This window comes from Muntiacus reevesi, chromosome 6, assembly GCF_963930625.1.
Source record: "Muntiacus reevesi chromosome 6, mMunRee1.1, whole genome shotgun sequence".
NCBI classification, from domain to species: Eukaryota; Metazoa; Chordata; class Mammalia; order Artiodactyla; family Cervidae; genus Muntiacus; species Muntiacus reevesi.
Window position 1 is genome coordinate 64926882 of NC_089254.1, and position 23262 is coordinate 64950143.

General features: G+C 39.6%; 1 protein-coding gene and 1 non-coding gene across 2 annotated transcripts in view; both read left to right on the forward strand.

Moving 5' to 3' along the window:
* The first annotated feature begins 2673 nt into the window (after positions 1–2673).
* HIBADH (3-hydroxyisobutyrate dehydrogenase) overlaps positions 2674–23262 on the forward strand; it is a 108602-nt gene continuing 88013 nt past the window's right edge. Inside the window, exons 1-2 of the mRNA XM_065939596.1 lie at positions 2674–2867; positions 13589–13749. Of these exons, the coding sequence (XP_065795668.1) occupies positions 2777–2867; positions 13589–13749 (252 nt within the window). The 5' untranslated portion in view covers positions 2674–2776. The remainder of the gene's footprint in view (positions 2868–13588; positions 13750–23262) is intronic.
* Positions 19218–19288, forward strand: LOC136171286 (small nucleolar RNA SNORD56). Its single transcript, XR_010663827.1, has one exon. It is a non-coding gene; the product is annotated as a small nucleolar RNA SNORD56 (small nucleolar RNA).

Below are 23262 nucleotides of genomic sequence, written 5' to 3' on the forward strand. Positions count from 1 at the left end.
AATAGTTACTTTAAAAAATCAAGGTGCTTATGAGAAAACTTCTATGAAAATCTGAGAGCCTTAATTTATGAAGCAAATAGGGCTTTTGAGAAACTATACTAAACTACACGATGTAGGAATAAGGAGAAATTGTAACTTACCCCTGGTCCTAGTTGAGCAAAACAAATCAAACTTTCAATGCCATTCAGTCCCTTTTCAAAACCAGCACATTCATTTTGTTTAAGAAAAAATTAAAAAGCCCTCATGTGCAGCTTTAGGTCTGCTTCCTCTTCTTTCTGAGTTATTTCTTCTCTCCCTTTCAGTCCTAGGAGAAAGCAGTTCATAAGAGGAGACTTTCGTAAAGAAACATTCATTTTCTGAGAAGAGAGTCCTACAAACAATTTAGAGAAACAAGCACTGTACCTCACAATAAAAACAACAAAATCCATCTGATTGGATATAAAGTCTCAAGAGGACTGAGATATAAACTTAAGGAGTTGGGAGAGCAATTGATATGTGGGCCTGTTTTCTAAATACCTCTGCTTTCCAGGCTCATATAGTTGAAAGGTAGACTGCATGCCAACAATTATATAAACCTGTAGTGCTACATTGTTTGTAGCATTAACAATTGTAGTTCATTGTTTGCAGGAGGTCTATCCAAGCTAAAACCTAAATAAACCAGCAACAGATGATCAGGTAGGAAATGCTTCAGAAACTGGTAAGTAGATTTGGGTGGGGACCCAAATCTAGGAGACAGTCCCCATGGCTGAAATAATTTTTTCTTCCCTATCTTCCTCCTTTCCTTGGTTTTGGTTTGTGTGGAGTAGAGGGTGGAGAGAAAGTCAAAGAAAGGAACTGCTTCTCTATTAGTTACAAATAGGGATCTTGCACTCTGTACCAGTTTTTGGAAACACTGCTACCATGCCAAGAACCCTGAGAGAGCATACTTGGAAATCATCCAGTTCCATTAGATACTTTGAACTCCTGTGTGTGGCTGCAGTGGAGGTTAAAAAAAAGTCAAATCTGTTGATTCTGCTACTTAGATCAAAAGGTTGGGTAAAAACAACCTAGGCAAGTGAATAAATAAAATGAATTCAGCAGAGTGGTTTTTATTGCCCTAGTCTGTTCTCACTCTCTTTCCTTCTGTACTGTGTGGTGTACTAAGTTGCTTCAGTCCTGTCCAACTCTTTGTAACCCTATGGACTATAACCTGCCAGGCCCCTCTGCCCCTGGAATTCTCCAGACAAGAATACTGGAGTGGGTTGCCATATCCTCCTCCAGGGGATCTTCCTGACCCAGGGATGGAACCTGTATCTCTTATATCTCCTGACTTTGCAGGCGGGTTCTTCATCACCAGTGCCACCTGAGAAGCCCCCTTCCTTCTGTACTACTTTTGCATAAAAACAAAAACAAAAATAAACAAGCAACAACTCTTTGTTTTGGGTGTCCATGGCTCCCAAACCTTCCATGGGGTCAGTGAGGAAGTGAAGCCCTATAATCATTGCCAAAGGTTTCAGAGATTCAAATATGTACACCAAGCACAGATAGAAAAATGAATAAATCTCCTTTCTGACACACAAACATACTTTCTGCACTTTCATTTGCCTTTCAGTTCAGTTCAGTTGCTCAGTTGTGTCCGACTCTTTAAGACCCCATGGACTGCAGCAAGCCAGACTTCCCTGTCCATCACCAATTCCCGGAGCCTATTCAAACTCATGTCCATCGTGTTGGCGATGCCATCCAACCATCTCATCCTCTGTCATCCCCTTCTCCTCCTGCCTTCAATCCTTTCCAGCATCAGGATCTTTTCCAATGAGTTGGCTTCTCAAACCAGGTGGCCAAAGTATTGGAGTTTCAGCTTCAGCATCAGTCTCTCCGATGAATATTTAGGACTGATCTCCTTTTTGATTGACTGGTTTGATCTTGCACTCCAAGAGACTCCCAGTTCAAAAGCATCAATTCTGGTGCTCAGCTTTCTTTAAATGAAATGGATGCAGAATTTTCAAACATTAGAGAAATATATGTTCGAGGAGCAAGTTCATAGCGATTCTATACTTCGAGGAAAACAGCATTGTTTTCCTACAATTTTTCAAATGTATGGAGAAACTATTCAGCAAATTAAAATCAACTGAGTCTGATAAAGTTATTGCATTCATGGTAGATTTCTGTGCTTGTTTCTTAATGAATAGACACTAAAAACACAAATGCTAACATCAAGAGGCCCACGTTTTATTGAAGTTAAAAAGGGATCACTGTTTTTGGAAAGCTTGGGAATTTCTGCTCTTGCTTAAATAGTGTAGCAGCTGCCGCGAGCCAAAGTTCTGTCCTTGTCTGCCAGGAGGCAACACGTGCAGTTACAACACTCGAAGAGGCGGTTCTGAGGGGCAGGTGTTGCAAGGAGGCGCTGAGTGACAGCCACCGCGTCCCAGTCGCCCTCGGCGTTTGGTAAACAAGGAGACGCCAACACGCAGTCCGTAAATAAGGGAGGAACTTGGGGGCGGGGCCAGGGAGGTATCCGCCCTCCTATTGGTGGTTCTCAAAGGGCGGAGAGATCTGGGACGTCTGATTGACCTCCTTCCCTGTTTGTAAGGAGATTGACGGCGCTTGTCCCGCCGGGTCACGCCTCTCGGCTCCGTGCTCCTCCCCTCGTGGGTAGGTGTCCGCCCCGAGCGGCAGAGCGCGTGCGCATGCGGCCCCACGCCGCAGCCGAGCCCGCCCGCCGTACCACGCACCCTGGCAGTCAGTGGGTGAGCCGGGAGCCGCGGAGGTCACCGTGGGGAGGCGGGGCGGGGGCAGCATGGCAGCCTCCTTACGGCTCCGTGGAGCCGCCTCCGGCCTCCGGTATTGGAGCCGCCGGCAGCCTCCGGCAGTGGCCAGCCTTGCAGTGGGTAAGGACCTCGCTCCTTCTTCCCCCGTCCCTCCTCCAGTCGCCCGCTTCTCGCTCCCTGATCGCCGAAGAGGTTTTTTTCACGGGAGGCGCTGCGATTAGATCGGGGCTTAAAACCCAACATTTTGGCTGGTTCCAAGGCCTAGGCTCTTCTGCGGCCGCGGCTCGCGCCCGCCAGTGCGTCTCCCAGCTCTCCCCACCTGGATCTACATGAATAGGGTTTAGCGTCCTTCTGGGACTTGGTAATGCGAAGAGCTTACCAAGGAGGTTAGAGGGAGGAGTGTTTGGGTCCGATTCGTGCTTCTTTGAAGTTAGGACTTTGAGGACAATTGGAGGCCCCAGCCCCACCGCCGACCCCGTACCCACGCTGGCGACCCCTGGCCTTGCAGCGCTGGCTGGCCTTTCAACGCCCCGGGTGGGCGCGCCGTCTGGCCGCAGGACCTGATTTTTGTTAAACTACCTTAACTGTTTCAGATGTTTTTACACAAATGGAGTCGGTACAGACCAGATGATCAGTCAGTCTTTCCAGCAAAGTTTTAAGTAACCTTTGGGTGGCCAGGCGGGCTCCTTACCCTCCCCGCCAGCCCTCCCGCCCCCAAGTTCTGTGTAACTGTGCCACCTGAAGATGGCACTTCTGTCAGTTTATTAACCAGAATACTTTCTGTGTCCTTCTAATTGTGGCCTGAAGCTATCCTGCTTCCGTCCCCTTCCACCCTCCTTATCATTATAACTTATGGAAGCTAACCATCGATTTAGGAAGAAACAATTTTTTTTAGACCCACAGAGAACTAATAGTCTTTTCATTTTTCAGAGGAAAGAACCTAAAGCCTCTCGGAGAAGTGAATTAGGTTATTACAACAGGGCCTAGAAAGTAGTCCTTGGTTCTTCCTGATTCCTGCATGTTTCTTCTACAACAGGATTCCTGTTTAATTGACAAATTGATTGGTTTGTACAGACACTGCCATTGTCTTCCTGTAAAAATTTTTATTTTTGACAGTGCACTGTTTAACACGCTCATACTTGAGAGTTTTGAGAAAGCCTTGGTATTAATTTTTTTCTGATCCTCACTGAAAAAAAAAATACAGCAGGCTGAGAATTGAGTTCTTAACAGCCTCCCTTCCTATCCCTCAGTAAAAACCTAAGCAGAAGAGTGGATTTCCTCTCTGGTTTGAAAAAAGAAAGCTCCCTGTGATGAGAGAAAACAGATGTCTGATACAGAATCACAGTAATAAGATACAAACTCACAGAATTTGTCAAACTTGAGTGTAACCACTGCTTGATCTACATCTATTGAACTACAGAAAATGCCTCCCACATTGGAGATTTAAAAAAAAAAAGTCACTTTTCTGCAGTAGTAAATGTAGCACCAGTTCTCAGATGAATGTATGATTCTTTCAGTTTTGATTAGTCAAAGAAGACATTTGTGCTGTTTAGTGGTTTTACAAGGTGTTCTAATGATATTTTAATGAACCCTTGAAGTACCTTTTAGAGTTAGGAAAGTTCTTAAAATTCATGGAAGAGGAGTCAGAGGCGTTTGACTATAATAAATGCTTCTCTAGACTGGAAAGGCCTACCTTGAAACATTGATAGACTACTTTTGCGTGTAATCTTGTTATCTACCCAAATACATTGTAATAATACAGATAAATGACAAATTTTGAATTTTTTTTTTTTTTTTGGTGTGTGTGTGATGATTGTTTGAAATGTTTTAGTGTTCTTACTCTGGAATTGTTTTAAATGTTTTTGTTAATTTACTGCAAAAGTGTTAACTTTTTTGATGTTGGAGTCTTAAAAATTACATGCCAGTTTGGAGTCTAGGGACATTAAGAAAAACAGCCAAGTTCAAATAGTAACATTATTTAGTGTGCTAAATTCTGTAGGCTGTTTGTCTCCATGGTATGTTTAACATGTTTATATCATATGGAGGGTAATATTATAAAGGTCTGTACAGTTACTTACAGTTTGAAAAAAATAATATCTAGTAGTTACTGGTTAATAGCATATCTTAATTTTAATATTTAAAGCTTTAAAAAGGAAATAGAAAAATGAGAAGCATTAGACTAGCCATACATTACTATTGCATCACCATTTAATAAAAGTAAGTTTTGTGTTTTATCTTAAAGGGTAATTAAATTTAGTTTCAGACTTCTTTGTACAGACAAAAAAATTACAGATGTTGACCCTCTACAGCCATTGTGACTCACTAACAAGCATAAGTAAAAATAAATTTGTAACAGATCATCTTAAAGTGACCACCTGAGCAAAAGTAGAATGGGAAAATTAGCCAGAATTATAGACAGAAATGGGAATACACTTCTTTATTATTGACGCTGTGTGTGTATGAAATCTGCTTTTAAAACAGCATAACTCCTTGTGTAAATAAGACTAATGGCATTTTTTTTCTCTTTGCATTAGCTTCTAGGGTTGCACACGAAGCTCTGAGAAGCTGCACGTGACCTTGGGACCAAAAGTTGACCTTAAAATTGCATAAGGAAAATACAGTTGACCTTTGAACAAAATGGGTTTGAACTGCAAGGGTCTGCTTACAAATGGATTTTTTTTTCAATGAATTTGTACTACAGTTGGTTTAATCTGCAGATTTGGAACCATGGATATGGAGGGTCAACTACAAATTATATTTGGATTTTGTGAGGAGCGTCACAAAACCCCCACTTGTTCAGAGGTCAACTGTATCTCTAAAATAACTTGATCCAAATAATGAAGGCCTTTATAGAGTCACTACCCTTAGTCTAGTAATACATAGCATTAAAGCAAAAGGAATGCTTATGACATAATATGTGATAAAGTAGGACACCAAGTTGTATATACAACATGTCTCATGATATAATTTTAAAAATGCATTCAGAAGACTGGTTCAGTTCAGTTCAGTTGCTCAGTCGGGTCCGACTCTTTGCGACCCCATGAATCGCAGCACCCCAGGCCTCCCTGTCCATCACGAACTCCCGGAGTTTACTCAAACTCATGTCCTTGAGTCGGTGATGCCATCCAGCCATCTCATCCTCTGTTGTCCCCTTCTTCTCCTGCCTCCCAAGACTGGTAGGGCTATACAAAAAGCGAACTGGTTATTTTTGTGTAGTGAAATTAACTTTTTCCCTTATGATTTTGTTAGTTGTTGTTCAGTTGCTAAGTCATGTCTGACTTTTTGTGGCCCGATGGACTATAGCACACCGGGCTCATCTGTCCATGGGCTTCTCCAGGCAAAAATACTGGAGTGTTGCCATTTCCTTCTCCAGGGGATCTTCACGACCCAGGGATCTAATCCGTGTCTCCTGCATTGGCAGGCAAGTTCTTTACCCCTGAGCCACTAGGGAAGCACCTTTTTCAGATTTTCCAGTTTTCTACAATGAATTACTTCGATGCAAGAAAAAAAAAAACTTTTGGAAATACAAAATAATTAACCTCTTAGCAATTTTTGCATTTTTATGCTTGGAGTAGCCTGATTTGGTTTGACAGTGTAAACAAGATATGGGTAATTTTGTCCATGTCCCATTGGAGAAAGAGGTCATAACCTGTAACTTTACAGCTATCAATTTAGAGATTAACTTTGCCAAATTTTCTGGCTATTTCTTCCTCCTGGTTGCCACCTATGTGGTGGTACTGAGAATCACAGAAGTTTGCTGATTAGATATAATCGTTTCTTTAATCTCTGTTTCATCTCCTAGTACATATTCATATTTTTCAGGGCTTCTCTAAATCTTTTATTCAATGTTATCAGTCTGTGAACAGTCAGTTGCAGAGAGATGGCAGTATGTAATTGGTTTAGATAACTTGGAGCTTGACTCTAGGTCTGGGAGGAAAGGATATTGGAGAGTAAACCTGAAATGTTTGTTTAATGGTTGCTGCAATACAGATTAAATTAATTCTTTGCTGGATCCATTTTATCATTATCTTTTGTTTTAGCACTGATTTTTATCCCCATTTGATGAAACCTCTCTCTAGTTAGTAATTCATTCATATAACATTATTAAACAAACTGTGTGTCACCAGGGCACATTTTATTATAGAAGTAGTTATAAAAGTTTTACCATATGCACATGGTAAAAACTCAAAAGGTGATAGAATGAAAAGTGAAATTCTGTGCCATCAGTCCAACTCTCTAGCTGTAACTGCTGTTTCTTATGTATCTTACAGAAATTTGAAAGAATTTAATGCCTGTGTATTTTTTTTTTTTTTTTTTTCTGACTTCCTTGTGGCTCAGGAGTGAAGAATCTGCCTGCAGTGCAGGAGATGTGGGTTTAATCCCTGCATCGGGAACATCACCTGGAGAAGGAAAGGGCAGCCCACGCTAGGACTCTTGACTGGGAAATCCCATGGACAGAGAAGCCTGGCGGGCTACAGTCCATGGGATCACAGAAGTGTCAGACATGAATTAGCAGCTATACAGCAGTTCCTTTTTTCTCCTCAAACACTGTATGTTACTACATATAATGTTCTGAATCTTACTCTTTTGCCTTAACATATCCTGGAGATTTTTTCCTTATACTTTTAGATAGATATACTATGTTCTTGTGAACATTACATAATATTTCATTGTGTTGATTTTCTATGAAATATTGAGGGCCCTGTTAATGTATATTTAGTTATATAAATTAAATGTCCTATTAATATGTATTCAGTTCAGTTTAGTCACTCAGTCGTGTCCGACTTTTTGCGACCCTATGGACTACAGCACGCCAGGCCTCCCTGTCCATCACCATCTCCCGGAGTTTACTCAAACTCATGTCCATTGAGTCAGTGATGCCATCCATCCATCTCATTCTCTGTCATCCCCTTCTCCTCCCACCCTCAATCTCTCCCAGCATCAGGGTCTTTTCCAATGAGTCAGCTCTTCGCAGCTGGAGTTTCAGCTTCAACATCAGTCCTTTCAATGAACACCTAGGACTGATCTCCTTTAGGATGGACTGGTTGGATCTCCTTGCAGTCCAGGGGACTCTCAAGAGTCTTCTCCAACACCACAGTTCAAAAGCATCAATTCTTTGGCGATCAGCTTTGTTTACAGTCCAACTCTCACATCCATACATGACTACTGGAAAAACCATAGCCTTGACTAGACGGACTTTTGTTGGCAAAGTAATGTCTCTGCTTTTTAATATGCTGTCTAGGTTGGTCATAACTTTCCTTCCAGGGAGTAAGCGTCTTTTAATTTTATGGTTGCAGTCACCATCTGCAGTATTAGTTATTTATAATTTTTGTGTTGTTACAAACATTCCTATAGTAAATTACATTTTTGTGTTTTTCAAAGTTTATATATAGTAGGAGTCAGCACACTGTGGCCCAACAGCTGGACCTCTGTTTTTGTAAATAAAACTATATTGGAAAATAAGCACAGCCACTTGTTTCTATATTGTCTATGGCTGCATTAAAACTGTAGTGGATGAGTTGAATAGTTGTGACAGTTATGGCCCCGAACTGAAATTGTTTACCCCTCACCCTTTAGGAAAAAGTGTGCTGACCCCTTACATATAGCGTATATTCCTAGAAATGGAATTACTGTTTCAAAGAGTATGCACATTTTAAATTTGAATTTTATAATGAGGTTCAAATGGAGATCTTTTTTTCAAATTGCTGCCTAGGGTTGACATAAAATACAATTCTACTGTGTACAAGAGTATATGTTTTTATCAGTCCTTCCTAACCAGTTGTGCTTTTTATCAGAGAAACACATTTGTCCAGCTGATAGGTGAAAATGATACTACGTTGTTTTGTTTGCATTATTCTAATTATGACAGACGTTGAACATTTTTTAGAAGTTTTTTTTTTGGGTATTTTCTGTTAACTGTCATTTTGTGATTTTGGCATACTTTAAAACAATGGGTTCTTTAAATTTTTCTTATAGATTTTAAAGTTATTTGCATATAAAGTAAAATAGCCCTATTTCTATCTTGTGTTTCAAGTGTTCTTCCTAGTTATTTGTGTTTGCTCATGTTTTTTATTTTTATTTTTTTGTATATAGATTTGGTAAGCTTTTCCCCCTTGTTTTTTCATGAAAAATTTCAAACATAAAGTATTGAAAGAATAATGCCATGAACATCTATGTACTCTTTGCTTAGTGTCAATAGTTGTTAACCTTTTGCCAGGTTTGCTTTATTTCTTTCCAAACATGTTCATATCCCACCTGTATTATTTGAAAGTAGAATGCAGACACAGTGACACTTTCAACCCTAAATGATTCTGCGTGAATCTCTTAAGAACTGTCTCCTACATAACCAAATTACCACTATCTCAGACATTTAGCAGGCTTCCCTGGTGGCTCAGTGGTAGAGAATCTACCTGCCAATGCAGGAGACGTGTGTTCGATCCCTAGGTCAGGAAGATGCAAAGATCCCTAGGTCAGGGTTGCAAAAGGAAATGGCAACCCACTCCAGTATTCTTGCTTGGGAAAATTCCATGGACAGTGGAGCCTGGCGGACTACAGTTCATGGGATTGCAAAGAGTCAGACATGACTTATCGACTAAACAACAACAAGGCAGTTAGAACTTCCCTGGTTATCATCCTAGTGTACGGCTTATATATAAAATTTCATAATTTTCCTTAGAATGTCTTAATGCTTCCCTGGCACCTCAGATCCATCCATATTTCACATGTTGCATTTGGTTGATGTATCCCTTTAGTTAATCTTTGGACTGAGGAATGTCTTCTCTTGGTTGTTTTTTTGTAAACATGTTGACTTTTTAAAAACAGCTTTATTGCAATATAGTTTACCTACAATAAACTACACTTTTAATATGGAGAGTTTGGTGGGTTTCGACATGTATGTACCTGGGAAACCATCATGACAATTAAGATAGTGATTATATCCATTCATCCTTTTCCTGCCAATTTCCTCATACCCCTACATACTCAGGTTTCTATAATTGTACACTTTCACTGGCTAGATAAATCCTAGCTTGACGATCATTTTTTGCTTCAGTCCTTTAGAGATAATGCTCTCCTATTTTGTCACTCATTTTGATTCTGACAGTAAATCTGCCTTCATTCTTATCTTTGTTCCTCTGTACATAATGTCTTTTTTCTGCTGGTTGCTTTTGAACATTTTGATTGTGACATGTCTTGTAGTTTTTTTCATGTTACTTGTGTTGGAGTTCATTGAGCTTGGATGCATGGGGTTTATGGTTTTCATCAGATTTGGAAATTTTGCTCATTAGTTCTTCATATACTTTTCCTGTCCCCAACTTTGCTTTCCTCTCCTTTGAGGACTCCAGTTTTGTTGTGTATTTGGCTGGTTGAAGCTGTCTCATGGCTCACTGATGTTCTTTTTATTTTTAAAATTCTTTTTTCTGTCTCTGTGTTGTGTTTTGGATAGTTTCTGTTGCTTTGTCTTTTCTTCCATTATTTCTTCCATTATTACATTTCTTCCATTATTACATTATAATGAGGCCTACTACTGTTTCCTTTTATTACTATATTTGAAATATTTTTCATATCTGTATTTTCTATGGCACTGCCCTTTATTATCTCTGAACTTAACTGTGGACTGAATGTTTGCAGCCCTCCAAAATTCATGTGTTGAAATCCTAATCCCCACTGTGATAGTATTAGGAGCTGAGGCCTTTGGGAAATAACTGGGTTATAAGGTTGGAGCCCTCATGAATGGGATTAGTGTCATAAACAGAGGCAGGAGAGCCTGTGTTCTCTCTCTGCTCTCCAGAGATACAAGAAAATGGGTCATCCACAAGCCAGGAAGTGGGCTTTCACAGATTCTGAATCTGTTGCCTACCTCATCTTGGACTCCCCCAGCTCCAGGTCTGTTAGAAATAAATACTTGTCATTTAAGCCACACAATCTATGGTTTATTTGTTGCAGCAGCTGGAATGGACTGAGACTTTAGACAGTCACTTTTGTATTGGTCTTTCTGCCTCCAGGCTGCTCTTATGGTTTATTTTTTGTACACTGCTGCTCTCTCTCCTTTTAAAGCATGGGTTTGATCAGGTCATTTATCTCACTCAGCCCTTTCAGTAACTACCTGTTTTAATCTGTTTGGGCTGCTATAAATAAATACCATTGACTGGGTGGCATAAACAACAGAAAATTATTTCTCACAGTTCTGGAGGCTGGAAAGTCCAGAATCAGGGTGTTGGTATATTTAGTGTCAAGTGAGGGCCCACTTCTTGGTTCCAGGACAGTCATCTTTTCACTATGTCCTCACATGGTGGAAGGAGACAAGGGAGCTCCCTGCGGCCGCTTTTGTAAAGGCATTAATGCCATCCTGAGGGTTCTTCCATCATGATCTAATAATCATTGCCTCAAGGCCCCACCTCCAAATACCCTCACATTGGGAGTTATTTTTTCAACATAAAAATTTTGGGGTTATCAAACATTCAGTCTGTGGTACCACCACTTGCTTACAGAAAGTGAAAGTGTTAGTTGCTCTGTGGTGTTGGACTATGCAACCCCATGGGCTGTAGCCCACCAGGCTCCTCTGTCCATGAGGTTCTCCAGGCAAAAACACTGGAGTGGGTTGCCAAAATACAGTCAAATTGTTTATAGCATACTTTCCAGCCATGTTACGGTTGCATTTTTTTCTTTAAATCTTAATCTTGCTCTTTTGTATCTGTGCGTGTCCTGTAGGAAGAGTGGATGGCAGTTAAAAATGAAGAACCTAGAGTCAGATTGGCTGGATTTGAATCTTGGCATTACAACAACTTGAATCTGTGCGTTTTATTTAAACTAAGTGTCAGGGACCTGAACTGGAAGATAGGCTTAATGATGGGATGTAATGACGGTGCTATTTATAAAGTGCTTAGCACGGTGTCTGGCGTGTAATAAAATTGCCACAACTATTAACTTTTAGTATTCATTTTTTTCTTGGCTTTCCTACTTCCTTGCATACACTCATATGCATACTCATTCCTTTTTTGTATGGAACTCCCTTTGTTTCTACTTTGATTCCATTTGAAAGCCTACCCATCCTAAATTACTCAGGTCAAGTGCTGTTTTTTGCAGGTTCTCCTTTAGTATCAGCATTGATTTTCATACTTGATCTTTTGCTTTCATGTTGTAGTGTCTGTACCTAGTTGTCTTCCGGTGTTTTAAGCTGGTTGAAACCAAGGACTGTATGTCATTTGTGTCTTTGTTGGCATCTGGCATGGTACAAATGATTGCTTCATGTTTATTGAATGTGTGAATAAATCATGGTTCTACTTTGCCATAGTTATTGTTTGACTTAGTTAAACAATAACTGTTAAAGTTGCCTGTTAAAGTTAACTGCATTTAAATAATAATATTTCTAGTTTCTAATGTTTTCAGTTAAATTAAACCTTTTCAAGCTTAACACAGTAGTTGGGTACACTAGTTACTGGTGTTTATTACAAAGTATACTTAATATCAAAATAAAGATTCAGTGAGGAGTCATTTCTCTGTCATTAAACCCCTTGTGAACCAGAAAGTTAGGCACAGGACTCCTGTCATGCCCAGCATGTTAAACTCAGGACTGCTAAGGTGGTGATGCAGAGGAAGCACACCCATCTTTAATGGAAATGGTAGAGACAGACATGGAGTTCATAGGAATTAAACATGCTTCTGACCCAAGATGACCTCTTTTTCTTAAGCATTAGGGCTTCAAATAATCTACTTTTAGGAAATCTCATTACATTGAGATTAAGTTGAAGGAAGAGCAAGGATCCATCAGTTGAGAGGATCTGAAACTTAAAAAAAGTGTTACTGTGATTAGTCAGTATACCCTTTACTAAACACTACACAGTTTTAAAACTGGAGTCCTTGAAAGAAAAAGAAGTAATACAGCTGGGAAATGATAGGAGAAAAGGCAAATTGAATTATTTCGCTTTCTTCTTTCACTGGATTGTGAACTTTTGGAGGGCAAGGACCATATCTTGCTTGTGTCATAGAACTTCATGCAGTAAATACTTGTTGAATGGAGTAGTAACACCGTCTAATGTGGAACTTCTCTGCTGTCTGGCAGAAAGCATTACTTTGAGTTGTATGCCCCAGTGTGATTTCACAAAGTCTTTTATGAAAAGGAAGAAAATAAAATCAAAAGCTGTATACAGATTTTTAAGAACAGTTTTCTTTTTCTGTGAGTGAAAATGCCTCTTCTCTGAAAGTGCCTGGAGTTGTTAGCCCAAGGTCTAACTGTTACTATTGCGACTGTTACTATTGTCATGGAAAGCCCATGAAAGTGTCCCCCTTGTCTCTCCTAGACCCCCTTTATAAACTGGTGACTTCTAAGTTGAAATACATTCTTCTGGGTTTAACATTTTATTCACTTGTTTTTTTATACCATTGGAGGGAGTAGTTTCTATAAATGTGAAGGCGGGAAGCTAAAAAGTTTTTCCATTCTTGGTGCTTGTCCAAGATACAGGTTTTATTGAATACTTCCAATTTTTTTGTATGCATTTTTAAAGAGGATAATATAGATAAGAGAATTTAGGGTACTTCACTTAACAGGCAATGTAAGTAATAGGTACATGGTAACATTATTAAGTTTATTGTTAAAATAGTAAAGGGATGTTGTAGAGGTAGAAAGTAGAAGGGAGATTACTTAAAATTTTATGGTTATTCCTAGAGAACTGTATATTCAGAAGTTTGTCTGTACATTGTTGATATCTTTAAATGATCTTTAGCTTAAAATTCTCCTTTAAAAAGTTTTTTTAATAGAAATGTCAAGATAACAATGACTTATTGAGTGAATATTTAAAATAAAACATTGTCTGCTCCTGTTAAAAATAATATGTTGAAATCAGTGTGTTCTAGGTCAATGGCTTCTAAGACTCCAGTTGGATTCATTGGAGTCGGCAACATGGGGAATCCAATGGCAAAAAATCTCATGAAACATGGCTATCCACTTATTATTTATGATGTGTTCCCTGATGCTTGCAAAGAGTTTCTAGATGCAGGTGAACAGGTAAGGTGTTTTCTTAAGTTTCTTTTAAGATATTGATGTTTAAAAATGTTTTTCAGACTTTGGTGTTTGACATTCAAGTAAGTAATAGCTGTTTGGAAGTATACATGATGGATTTGTAAAGTTAACTCATTGTTAATTTTATTTCTTTATATGTAGGATTACATATGTATATATTATATAATATGTAAAATACATGTACACACACACACACACACACACATACACATGGGAGACTGTGTACTAGTAACCAAATTTAGAGGTTCCCCCCTGCCAAGATATGAAGGAAATTCTTCTTGTATAAGGTGTAGAGTGGTAACTGAGGGCTGGATGCAATCCCAGAGCTGGGTGAATACTAAAAAATACTGAGAAATATAGAAAAAAGTTAGAGAACAAATAAACTTCTAGATAACAGACTTGAAATGAATACTAAGACGCAGTGTGTATGCAAAGAGGCTGTTTGTAGAACTGGATATCCTCTGTCTCCTTCTCCCTTGTGGCTGGTGTGCCAGACGGGGGTGGCTGCAGTGTTGTGTGAGGATGTGTGGGTATCATGTTGGAACTTCTCAGGGTAGGGTTGCGGCTGCTTAGGCCCATATAATCTCTCGATGTTTATCTTCGCAACAGAAGTATTTTCAGGAAACTGATGCTTGGAGAAGTTAAATAACATCCCCAAGTTTACACGGTGAGTGAGTGGCAAGAGCCAGGATCTGAACAAAGATCCGTCTTTGACTTTGGAGTTTTAACTCTTTTAATTATATGACATATAGTCACTAACTAATGAAATTTATGTATGAGACATTCTTAAGTGTATCTGTGGTGTCTTCCTTGATGATTCTGAAATAAGCTACCTATTAACCTATCTACAACCTAGACTACTAGACAATAAATTGCCTAGATTTCTTTTGGATCAGATGATGTCAGGGCAGTAATGATTATATACCACACCCTACTTAATATGTTGTTCTTCACCCTTGAAATTTGTTGGAAGTAAATAATAGTTATCTATTATGATAGATTATATAGTTAGTGAGTATACAGTAGGTTGAATAGTAGCTCCCCAAAGAAGTAACTTAGAAAACTCTTAAAAGAAAACATGAGGGTAAATCTTTATGACATTAGATTTGGCAAAGGACTTTTAGGTATGATACACAAGATCATGAGCAACAAAATAAAAAAAAAAAAGACTTCATCAAAATTAAAACCTTTTGTGCTGCAAAGAACACCAGCAAGAAAGTGAAAAGATAACCCACAAAATGGGATTAAATATCTGCAAATCATGTATCAAGAAATACCTGGAGTAACAGGGAAATTTGACATTGGAGTACAGAATGAAACAGAGCAAAGGCTAACAGCTTTGCCACGAGAATGCACTGGTCACAGCAAACACCCTCTTCCAACAACACAAGAGAAGACTGTACACATGGACATCACCAGATGGTCAACACTGAAATCAGATTGATTATCTTCTTTGCAGAGATGGAGAAGCTCTATACAGTCAGCAAAAACAAGACCAGGAGCTGACTGTGGCTCAGATCATGAACTTCTTCTTATTGCAAAATTCAGACTGAAATTGAAGAAAGTAGGGAAAACCACTAGACAATTTGGGTGTGACCTAAATCAATCTCTTATGATTATACAGTGGAAGTGAGAAATAGATTACAGGGATTAGATCTGATAGACAGAGTAACTGAAGAACTATGGATGGAGATTCATTACATTGTACAGGAGGCAATGATCAAGACCATCCCCAAGAAAAGGAAATGCAAAAAGGCAATGGTTGTCTGAGGAGGCCTTACAAATAGCTGTGAAAAGAAGAGATGCGAAAGGCAAAGGAGAAAAGGAAAGATATTCTCATTTGAATGCAGAGTTCCAAAGAATAGCAAGGAGAGATAAGAAAGCCTTCCTCAGTAATCGATGCAAAGAAATAGAGGAAAACAATAGAATGGGAAAGATTAGAGATCTCTTCAAGAAAATTAGAGATACCGAGAGAACTTTTCATGCCAAGATGGGCACAATAAAGGACAGAAATGATATGGACCTAACAGAAGCAGAAGATATTAAGAAGAGGTGGCAGGAATACACAGAAGAACTATACAGAAAAGATCTTCATGACCCAGATAATCACGATGGCGTGATCACTCACCTACAGCCAGACATCCTAGAATGTGAAGTTGAGTGGGCATTAGGAAGCATCACTACCAGCAAAGCTAGTGGAAGTGATGAAATTCCAATTGAGTTATTTCAAATCCTAAAAGATGATGCTGTGAAAGTGCTGCACTCAGTATGCCAGCAAATTTGGAAAACTCAGCAATGGCCGCAGGACTGGAAAAGGTCAGTTTTCATTCCAATCCCAAAGAAAGTCAATGCCAAAGAATGTTCAAACTACTGCACAATTGCACTCATCTCACAACACTAGTAAAATAATGCTCAAGATTCTTCAAGCCAGGCTTCAACAGGACATGAACCATGAACTTCCAGGTGTTCAAGCTGAATTTAGAAAAGGCAGAGGAACCAGAGAGCAAATTGTCAACATCCGTTGGACCATTGAAAGAGCAAGAGAGTTCCAGAAAAACATCTATTTCTGCTTTATTGACTATGCCAAAGCCTTTGTGTGGATCACAACAAACTGTGGAAAATTCTTCAAGAGATGACCTGGCTCATGAGAGATATGTATGTAGGTCAAGAAGCAACAGTTAGAACTGGACATGGAACAACAGACTGGTTCTAACTCGGGAAATGAGTACATCAAGGCTGTATATTGTCACCCTGCTTGTTTAACTTATATGCAGAGTACATCATGCAAAATGCTGGACTGGATGAAGCACAAGCTGGAATCAAGATTGCCAGGAGAAATATCAATAACCTCAGATATGCAGATGACACCACCCTTATGGTAGAAAGTGAAGAAGAACTAAAGAGCCTCTTGATGAAAGTGAAAGAGGAGAATGAAAAAGTTGTCTTGTAGCTCAACATTCAGAAAACTAAGATAAGGCATCTGGTCCTATCACTTCCTGGCAAATAAATGGGGAAACAGTGGCTGACTTTATTTTTTTGGGCTCCAGAATCACTGCAGATGGTGACTGCAGCCAAAAAATTAGAAGACTCTTGCTCCTAGGAATAAAAGCTATAACCAATCTAGACAGCATATTAAAAAGCAGAGATATTACTTTGCCAAAAAAGGTCTGTTTAGTCAAGGCTGTGATTTTTCCAGTAGTCATGTTTGAATGTGAGAGTTGGAGTGTAAAGAAAACTGAGCGCCACAGAATTGATGCTTTTGAACTGTGGTGTTGGAGAGGACTCTTGAGAGTCCCTCAGACTGCAAGGAGATCCAACCAGTCCATCCTAAAGGAAATCAGTCCTGAATATTCATTGGAATAACTGATGCTGAAGCTGAAACTCCAGTACTTTGGCCACCTGATGCAAAGAACTGACTCATTTGAAAAGACCCTGATGATGGGAAAGATTGAAGGCAGGAGGAGAAGGGGATGACAGTGGATGAGTTGGTTGGATAGCATTACTGACTCAATGGACTTGAGTTTGAATAAACTTCGGTAGTTAGTGATGGACAGGGAGGCCTGGCATGCTGCAGTCCATGAGGTCGCAAAGAGTTGTACACGGCTAAGCAACTGAACTGAACTGAAATCATGTATCTGATAAGGACTTGTATCTAGCATGTGTAAAGAAGCCGTGCAACTCAAACAGGACAAGTGACTCAATTAAGTGGGCAATGGATCTGAATGGACATTTCCGCAAAGATGGTATTCAGACAGCCAATATACACATGAAAAGATGCCAGTATCTTTTGTCATTAGAGAAATGCAATCAGACTCACAATGAGATTTCCACACCCCCTAGGTTGGCTAGAATCACAAAATCAGATGACAAGTGTGAAAAAATTGAACTATCACACACTGCTGATGAGAATGTAATTCTACTCCTAGGTATATGTGAAAGAGAATGAAAACATGTGCCCACACAGGAACTTGTATATGAGTGGCAACATTTTTCATTATATCCAAAAGACAGAAACAACCTAGATGTCCCATCAGTGATAAGAAAAATGTGATACACTCATACGATGATATATTATTCCACCATTAAATAGAAATGAAGCAGTGACACATGAAAATCCAGAACAGAGAAAGTTATAGAGACAGAAAGTAGGTTTGTGGTTGCCTAGTGCTGGGTGGGAAAGAGGGAGGCCTGCACAAGAGAGAGATAACAAATGGATACGGGATTTTTTTCTTGAAGTGATGCAAAGTTCTCAAATTATGATGGTTGCACATATCTGCAAATACCCTGAAAACCATCACATTATATGTTTTACGTGGGCAAATTATATATCACAATAAAGTTATTGGAAAAAAAGGTAAATGTCCACTAATCCCAGTACTTTTGACAGTGACCTTAATTGGAAACAAGGTCTTTGCAGATGTATATCTTGAGATGAGGTCCTCCTGGACTTTGCTTGGGCCCTAAAGGCAGTGATGAGCATCCTTACAGAGAGACATGAGGGCAGGCTATAGCAGGTCCTTGCTGACTTCAGAGTTAATGGTGCAGCAAGCCAAGGAGCAGCGGGGGCTACCAGAAGCTAGAAGAGGCAGAGGAGGCTCTTCCCATGGAGATAGCGTGGTGGTGCCTCCACCTTGATTTCGTCCTTCTGGCCTCCAGAGCTGTGAGAATAAGGTTCTGTGTTTTAAGCCACCACGCTTATGGGAACTTGTTGCGGCAGCCACAAGAAACCATTACGGCAAGAGTTTTGGGAAACTGGAACATGACTTTACCACTTAGTGTCTGCAATCCCAGGACAGATATTTAGTGTCTTTATCTCTGTTTCCTCCTGAGAATAATAATAACAACCTTTCTCAGAGAGTTGGTATGAGGATTACATGAATTCGTATTTGTAAAAAGCTTAAAGTCATGCTTGGCATGGTAAGTACTATGTGTGTTAGGTCTAAGTTAGTTCCTAGAAGTCTTGTTTCCCCTCTGCTGTGCAGAGCTGTTACTCCTTTTCTGATGCTTTCTATTCACATGACACTGTCAGAGTCTCTTACTTCTTTGCGAAGAGAAGTTACTTTGATCGCTGCAGATTAAGGCTACTTTAGACTCTCCTAGCAAAACAAGTGATAGGACCTTCATTTATTTGCTACTTTGACTGATGTTTCTTGAGTACTTTCTTTGTGCTGGGTATGGGTATTATAGCCTAGAACAAAATAGTTACAGTTTTGCCTTTGGGGACCAGCAGGAGGTATTAGATGATCAGGTCACACAAATATGTGATTCTAAATTTTGATGTCAAAAGCAAAAGTAGCTTCTCCTCAGTTTTTCAGTGCATTACATTGGGTGAGAGGGCAGTTAGGGCTGTTCTCTGAAGACTAGCAGTGTAGGCAGATAGCGCAAGAACAAGGAGGATTTATCCAGATGAACAATGCGGACAAAGGAGCAGTTTTCTTTAAAAGTGGAACGCTCTACAATGATGGCAGTATTTTTTGTGAACAGCAGTTCACCTAGTGAGTGTTGTTACTTTGGGTCTGAGTAAAGCTGAGGGTAGAGGGAAAAAATAATAATAAATAAAAGTGGAAGGCTCCCTCTCTAGTTTCTAGAGATTTCTACATTAGGTCAACAAATAGAAATTGAGTACCAGTATGACTCAATTCTCAAGTCCTTTGGAAAGACTGATGTTGAAGCTGAAACTCCAATACTTTGGCCACCTGATGCGAAGAGCTGACTCATTTGAAAAAACCCCGATGCTGGGAAAGATTGAGGGCAGGAGGAGAAGGGGACAACAGAGGTTGAGATGGTTGGATGGCATCACTGACTCAACAGACATGAGTTTGAGTAAACTCTGGGAGTTGGTGATGGACAGGGAGGCCTGGCCTGCTGCAGTCCATGGGGTTGCAAAGAGTTGGACACGACAGCGACTGAAGTGAACTGAACCAGTGTGTCTAGCAGTCCACCTAGTGCTGTGGAGAATAAAACAGGTTGAATGTGGCATTGTTTTAGATGTGTCCTAGGTAGCCAGACTAAAATTAGGAGGGAGTTTCTATTAAAATTGCATTTTGACAATAATGAAGTGCTGAAGCAGGTTTTGAGGGGGAAAATAATAAGTAACTGTTAAGAGACATTTCATTTCTGATAGAAAACTACATGAATATTGCTTTTAAGGTTTGCTGGCCTGCAAACAGAAATGCTGTAGTCTGAAATGAAAGTCGTGTAGACAAGATCTCTCAGACTCCTGAATAGAAATCAGAGGATTCTAGGGCACAGGCTCAGTCATTAGATTTCCCTTCTTTCTGTCTTCCTTGAGATAAGTGGGTATGAGGAAGGAAAGAAGTTGGGTTCTGGGTAGCTGCCCCTCCCAGATTAGTGAATAGTGAAGACATGTCCTAGCTTCATGCCTGCAGCTCCCACCCCTGACTGCTGCACACGGTGGGAAAAGTTCTGTGGATGCTTCACACTAAGGTGGCAAGCCTGGAAGGCAGGCTCTTCTTTTCCCACATTCTATCTCTGCTTCCCCTCAGAGTCTTGACTCTAAGGAGTCCTGTGTGTATTGATTGTGACAGCAGTGGAGGGCAGGAGGACGTGAAATTTAGATGAATGAAGGGAGAAGGGTGAAAAGTAAAAAAGCTTTGGACCTGAGGGGGAATAGTCTGTCATAAATATCATAAAATGAAAACATTTGTTGATAAATGATTTATGCTAGCAGCTTAAAAACCATTTTGAACAGTGGCAGTGTCATTCAAACAAGTGTGATTTCTTAAGAGTCCTACTTTAAAAGATAATGTTAATCTGGATGAATGACTTCTGATATGTTAAAATGTCAATATTATTTCATAGCTATATTTAGTTTTAAATGTTTGATAAAGGAAAAAGTGAGTTTCATTTTACCACTAAAAGATGAAGATAAGACTTGGGATTAGATGGGAAAATACAGGTGAAAACCTTGAAACCTGTGGCTATTGTCCACAGTAGTACAATGGATGGATTAAGAATTAGGAATTCAGAGTATATTTGAGTTGGTGCTTACTTTTTTTTTTTTTTGGTGCTTACATTTTAAGGATAGATGTCCCTTTCTTCCTTTAATGTTACTATCTCAAGGGAAGTCCATGAAATGGCAGCCAAAGGAAACATAATTGTTTTCCCTTAAAGTTTGTGGAAAGCATGGCTAGTTGATTTCTGATGTCAGCTGTGCTTTCAGTAGGAAATATGTGGGGAGAGAAAGTACCAAACTAGACATATCTGGAGGATCAAAAAGCAATCACCTGGATTTAAAGATCTTTGAACATCTCCTTGGAGAAGTGCTTTTTCAATTTTTAAAAAGCAAAAACTGAGAATTTGTTGTTTCATGTAACTGAAGAGTTGGGGAGTGGTCTGAGCCTAAGCACAGCTGAATTTTGGGCACAGATGTAAGGAGATCCATTTCTGTCTGTGTCTTGGCTCCTCTTTCTGCAGGCCAGCTCCTCCTTCCCCTCAAGGTACAAGGTGGCTGCCTGCAGCTCCAGGTGCAGAAGTGCTTTGGATGTGACCTCCCTGGAGGGTTTCCTTCCAGCTGTACCTAGTAGTGAAAAACGCTACTGGGTTATGAAGGAAATTTGTACCTTTACATGTTAGCGAATTCTATTGGAACATTTACAGCTGGTTTAGTATGTTATTTGTGGTCATTCCCATTAAAAAAAAAAAAAAAAAAAAAACAACTATGCCTTCCTCTTGCAGTAACCCTTTGTTATGTCTTTAACTGTTGGAAACTCAAGTTTAACCTGGGCTTCCCTGGTGGCTCAGCTGGTAAAGAATCAGCCTGAAGTGCAGGAGACCTGAATTTGATCTCTGGGTTGGGAAGATCCCCTGTAGGAGTAAATGGCAACCCACTCTTGTATTCTTGCCTGGGAAATCCCATGGACAGAGAAGCCTGGAGGGCTACAGGTTTAACCCTGAATGCATCTTTGCAACTTATAGCATCTATTATAAGAATGTAACCCTGGTAACTGTCAGTCCTTTGGGTTTTAGAAATTATGAATCAATAAATGGTGAATGTAGTGGTTTAAAAGCACAAATCTAGGAACTTGACTGTCTGGTCTCAAATCTCAGCTCTGAGTGACTTTAGGCAGATTGACGTCTTTCTATCAATACTTAAGTGTCTCATAAAATGTCAGTAGTAATAGTACCTTCGTTTTAGTCCTAGAAAACCTGGCACATAGGAAGTGGTATTATTGCTGCCACTGCTATTACTACTGTTATGGTTGTTGCTTTAGTATCCATACCGTATTTCTCCCAAATCTTCATCCCCAACATCACACATAGAAGTGCACCACTGTCTTGACTGAGTCACTGAGTCCAGAGTTGCTTGGAAGAGAATTTAGACATGTTTTTGAATCAAAGAATGATGATAAAAGTTAAAACCAAATTAGGAGACAAAGAGGAATTTGACCACGTCCCTGCTTAAAAATATATTCTGCAGAGTTCCTTGTGTCCTGGACACAGAAGATACCAGTTTCTCTTTTTAAGCATTAGTATCAAGGGCTTGTGACTTGTGCTTTATTTTCATTTTCATTGTCTAGGAATTTCCTTGGAGATGCCTCCGATCGGTGGCAAAAGTCTTGAGACTTATGCACCATTTCTCTGTGAGTTTTCTGGATGAATGAGGCTTAATTGGATTCTAAAAACTTGGAAGCCATCTTGTTGTTTCTAGGTTATAAGGCTGAACATGTTTGGTTAAGAAAGTCTCTTGGGATCTAATCTGGCATCCACTCAGGTCTTGTTAAATTGGAACTTTAAAAGCCTCTTGCTGAGTGGGTTTCATCATTGTTGACCAAATGTTTCAAGATGTAGGCACAAACCATTTCGGTCAATTTTTTTAGGGGTGGTGCAATTTTGAAGCAACAATATGCTTTTCTACTTAGAAAGATGAAAATACACAGAGTGGCATGTTAACCAAGGTCATATTCATCTTGTTTCTTTGCAATTTCTCTGTCCCACTTAATTTATTTGGAAGCAGTGCTAAGAGCTTGACTTATGTGACTGCTTTGTCTAGAAGAGACAGAGAGATTTTTCTCTTTATGTAAAATAGCTAGGTTAATTGTTGTCTCCTTCAACTGATAATGTAAAAAGGAAATGTAAATGTAATGTAATGTGAGATGTAATGTAAAAAGGAAAATAGTGTAACTGTAGAAAAAATCCCCAGTTACTTCAGATTGCTGTGGACCCTGATGCCCGTCATCCCCCACCTCCCCACCCAGCAAAGCAGATTTTGTCTTCCATCTGTCCAGTCATATACTCTTTATAATGTACACCTGCCATTGTACTTACTAACATATGGATGAATCTGATTGCAGAAATTCTTAAAAACTAGATATTTTGAAGGGAACCAATCTCCTGTAATCAAAATCGAGATAATGGAGAAATTGTTGTTGTTTAGTTGCTAAGTTGTGTTTGTTTTGTGACCCCTTGCACTGTAGCCCACCAGAGGTCTCTGTCCATGGGATTTCCCAGGCAAGCATACCAGAGTGGGTTGCCATT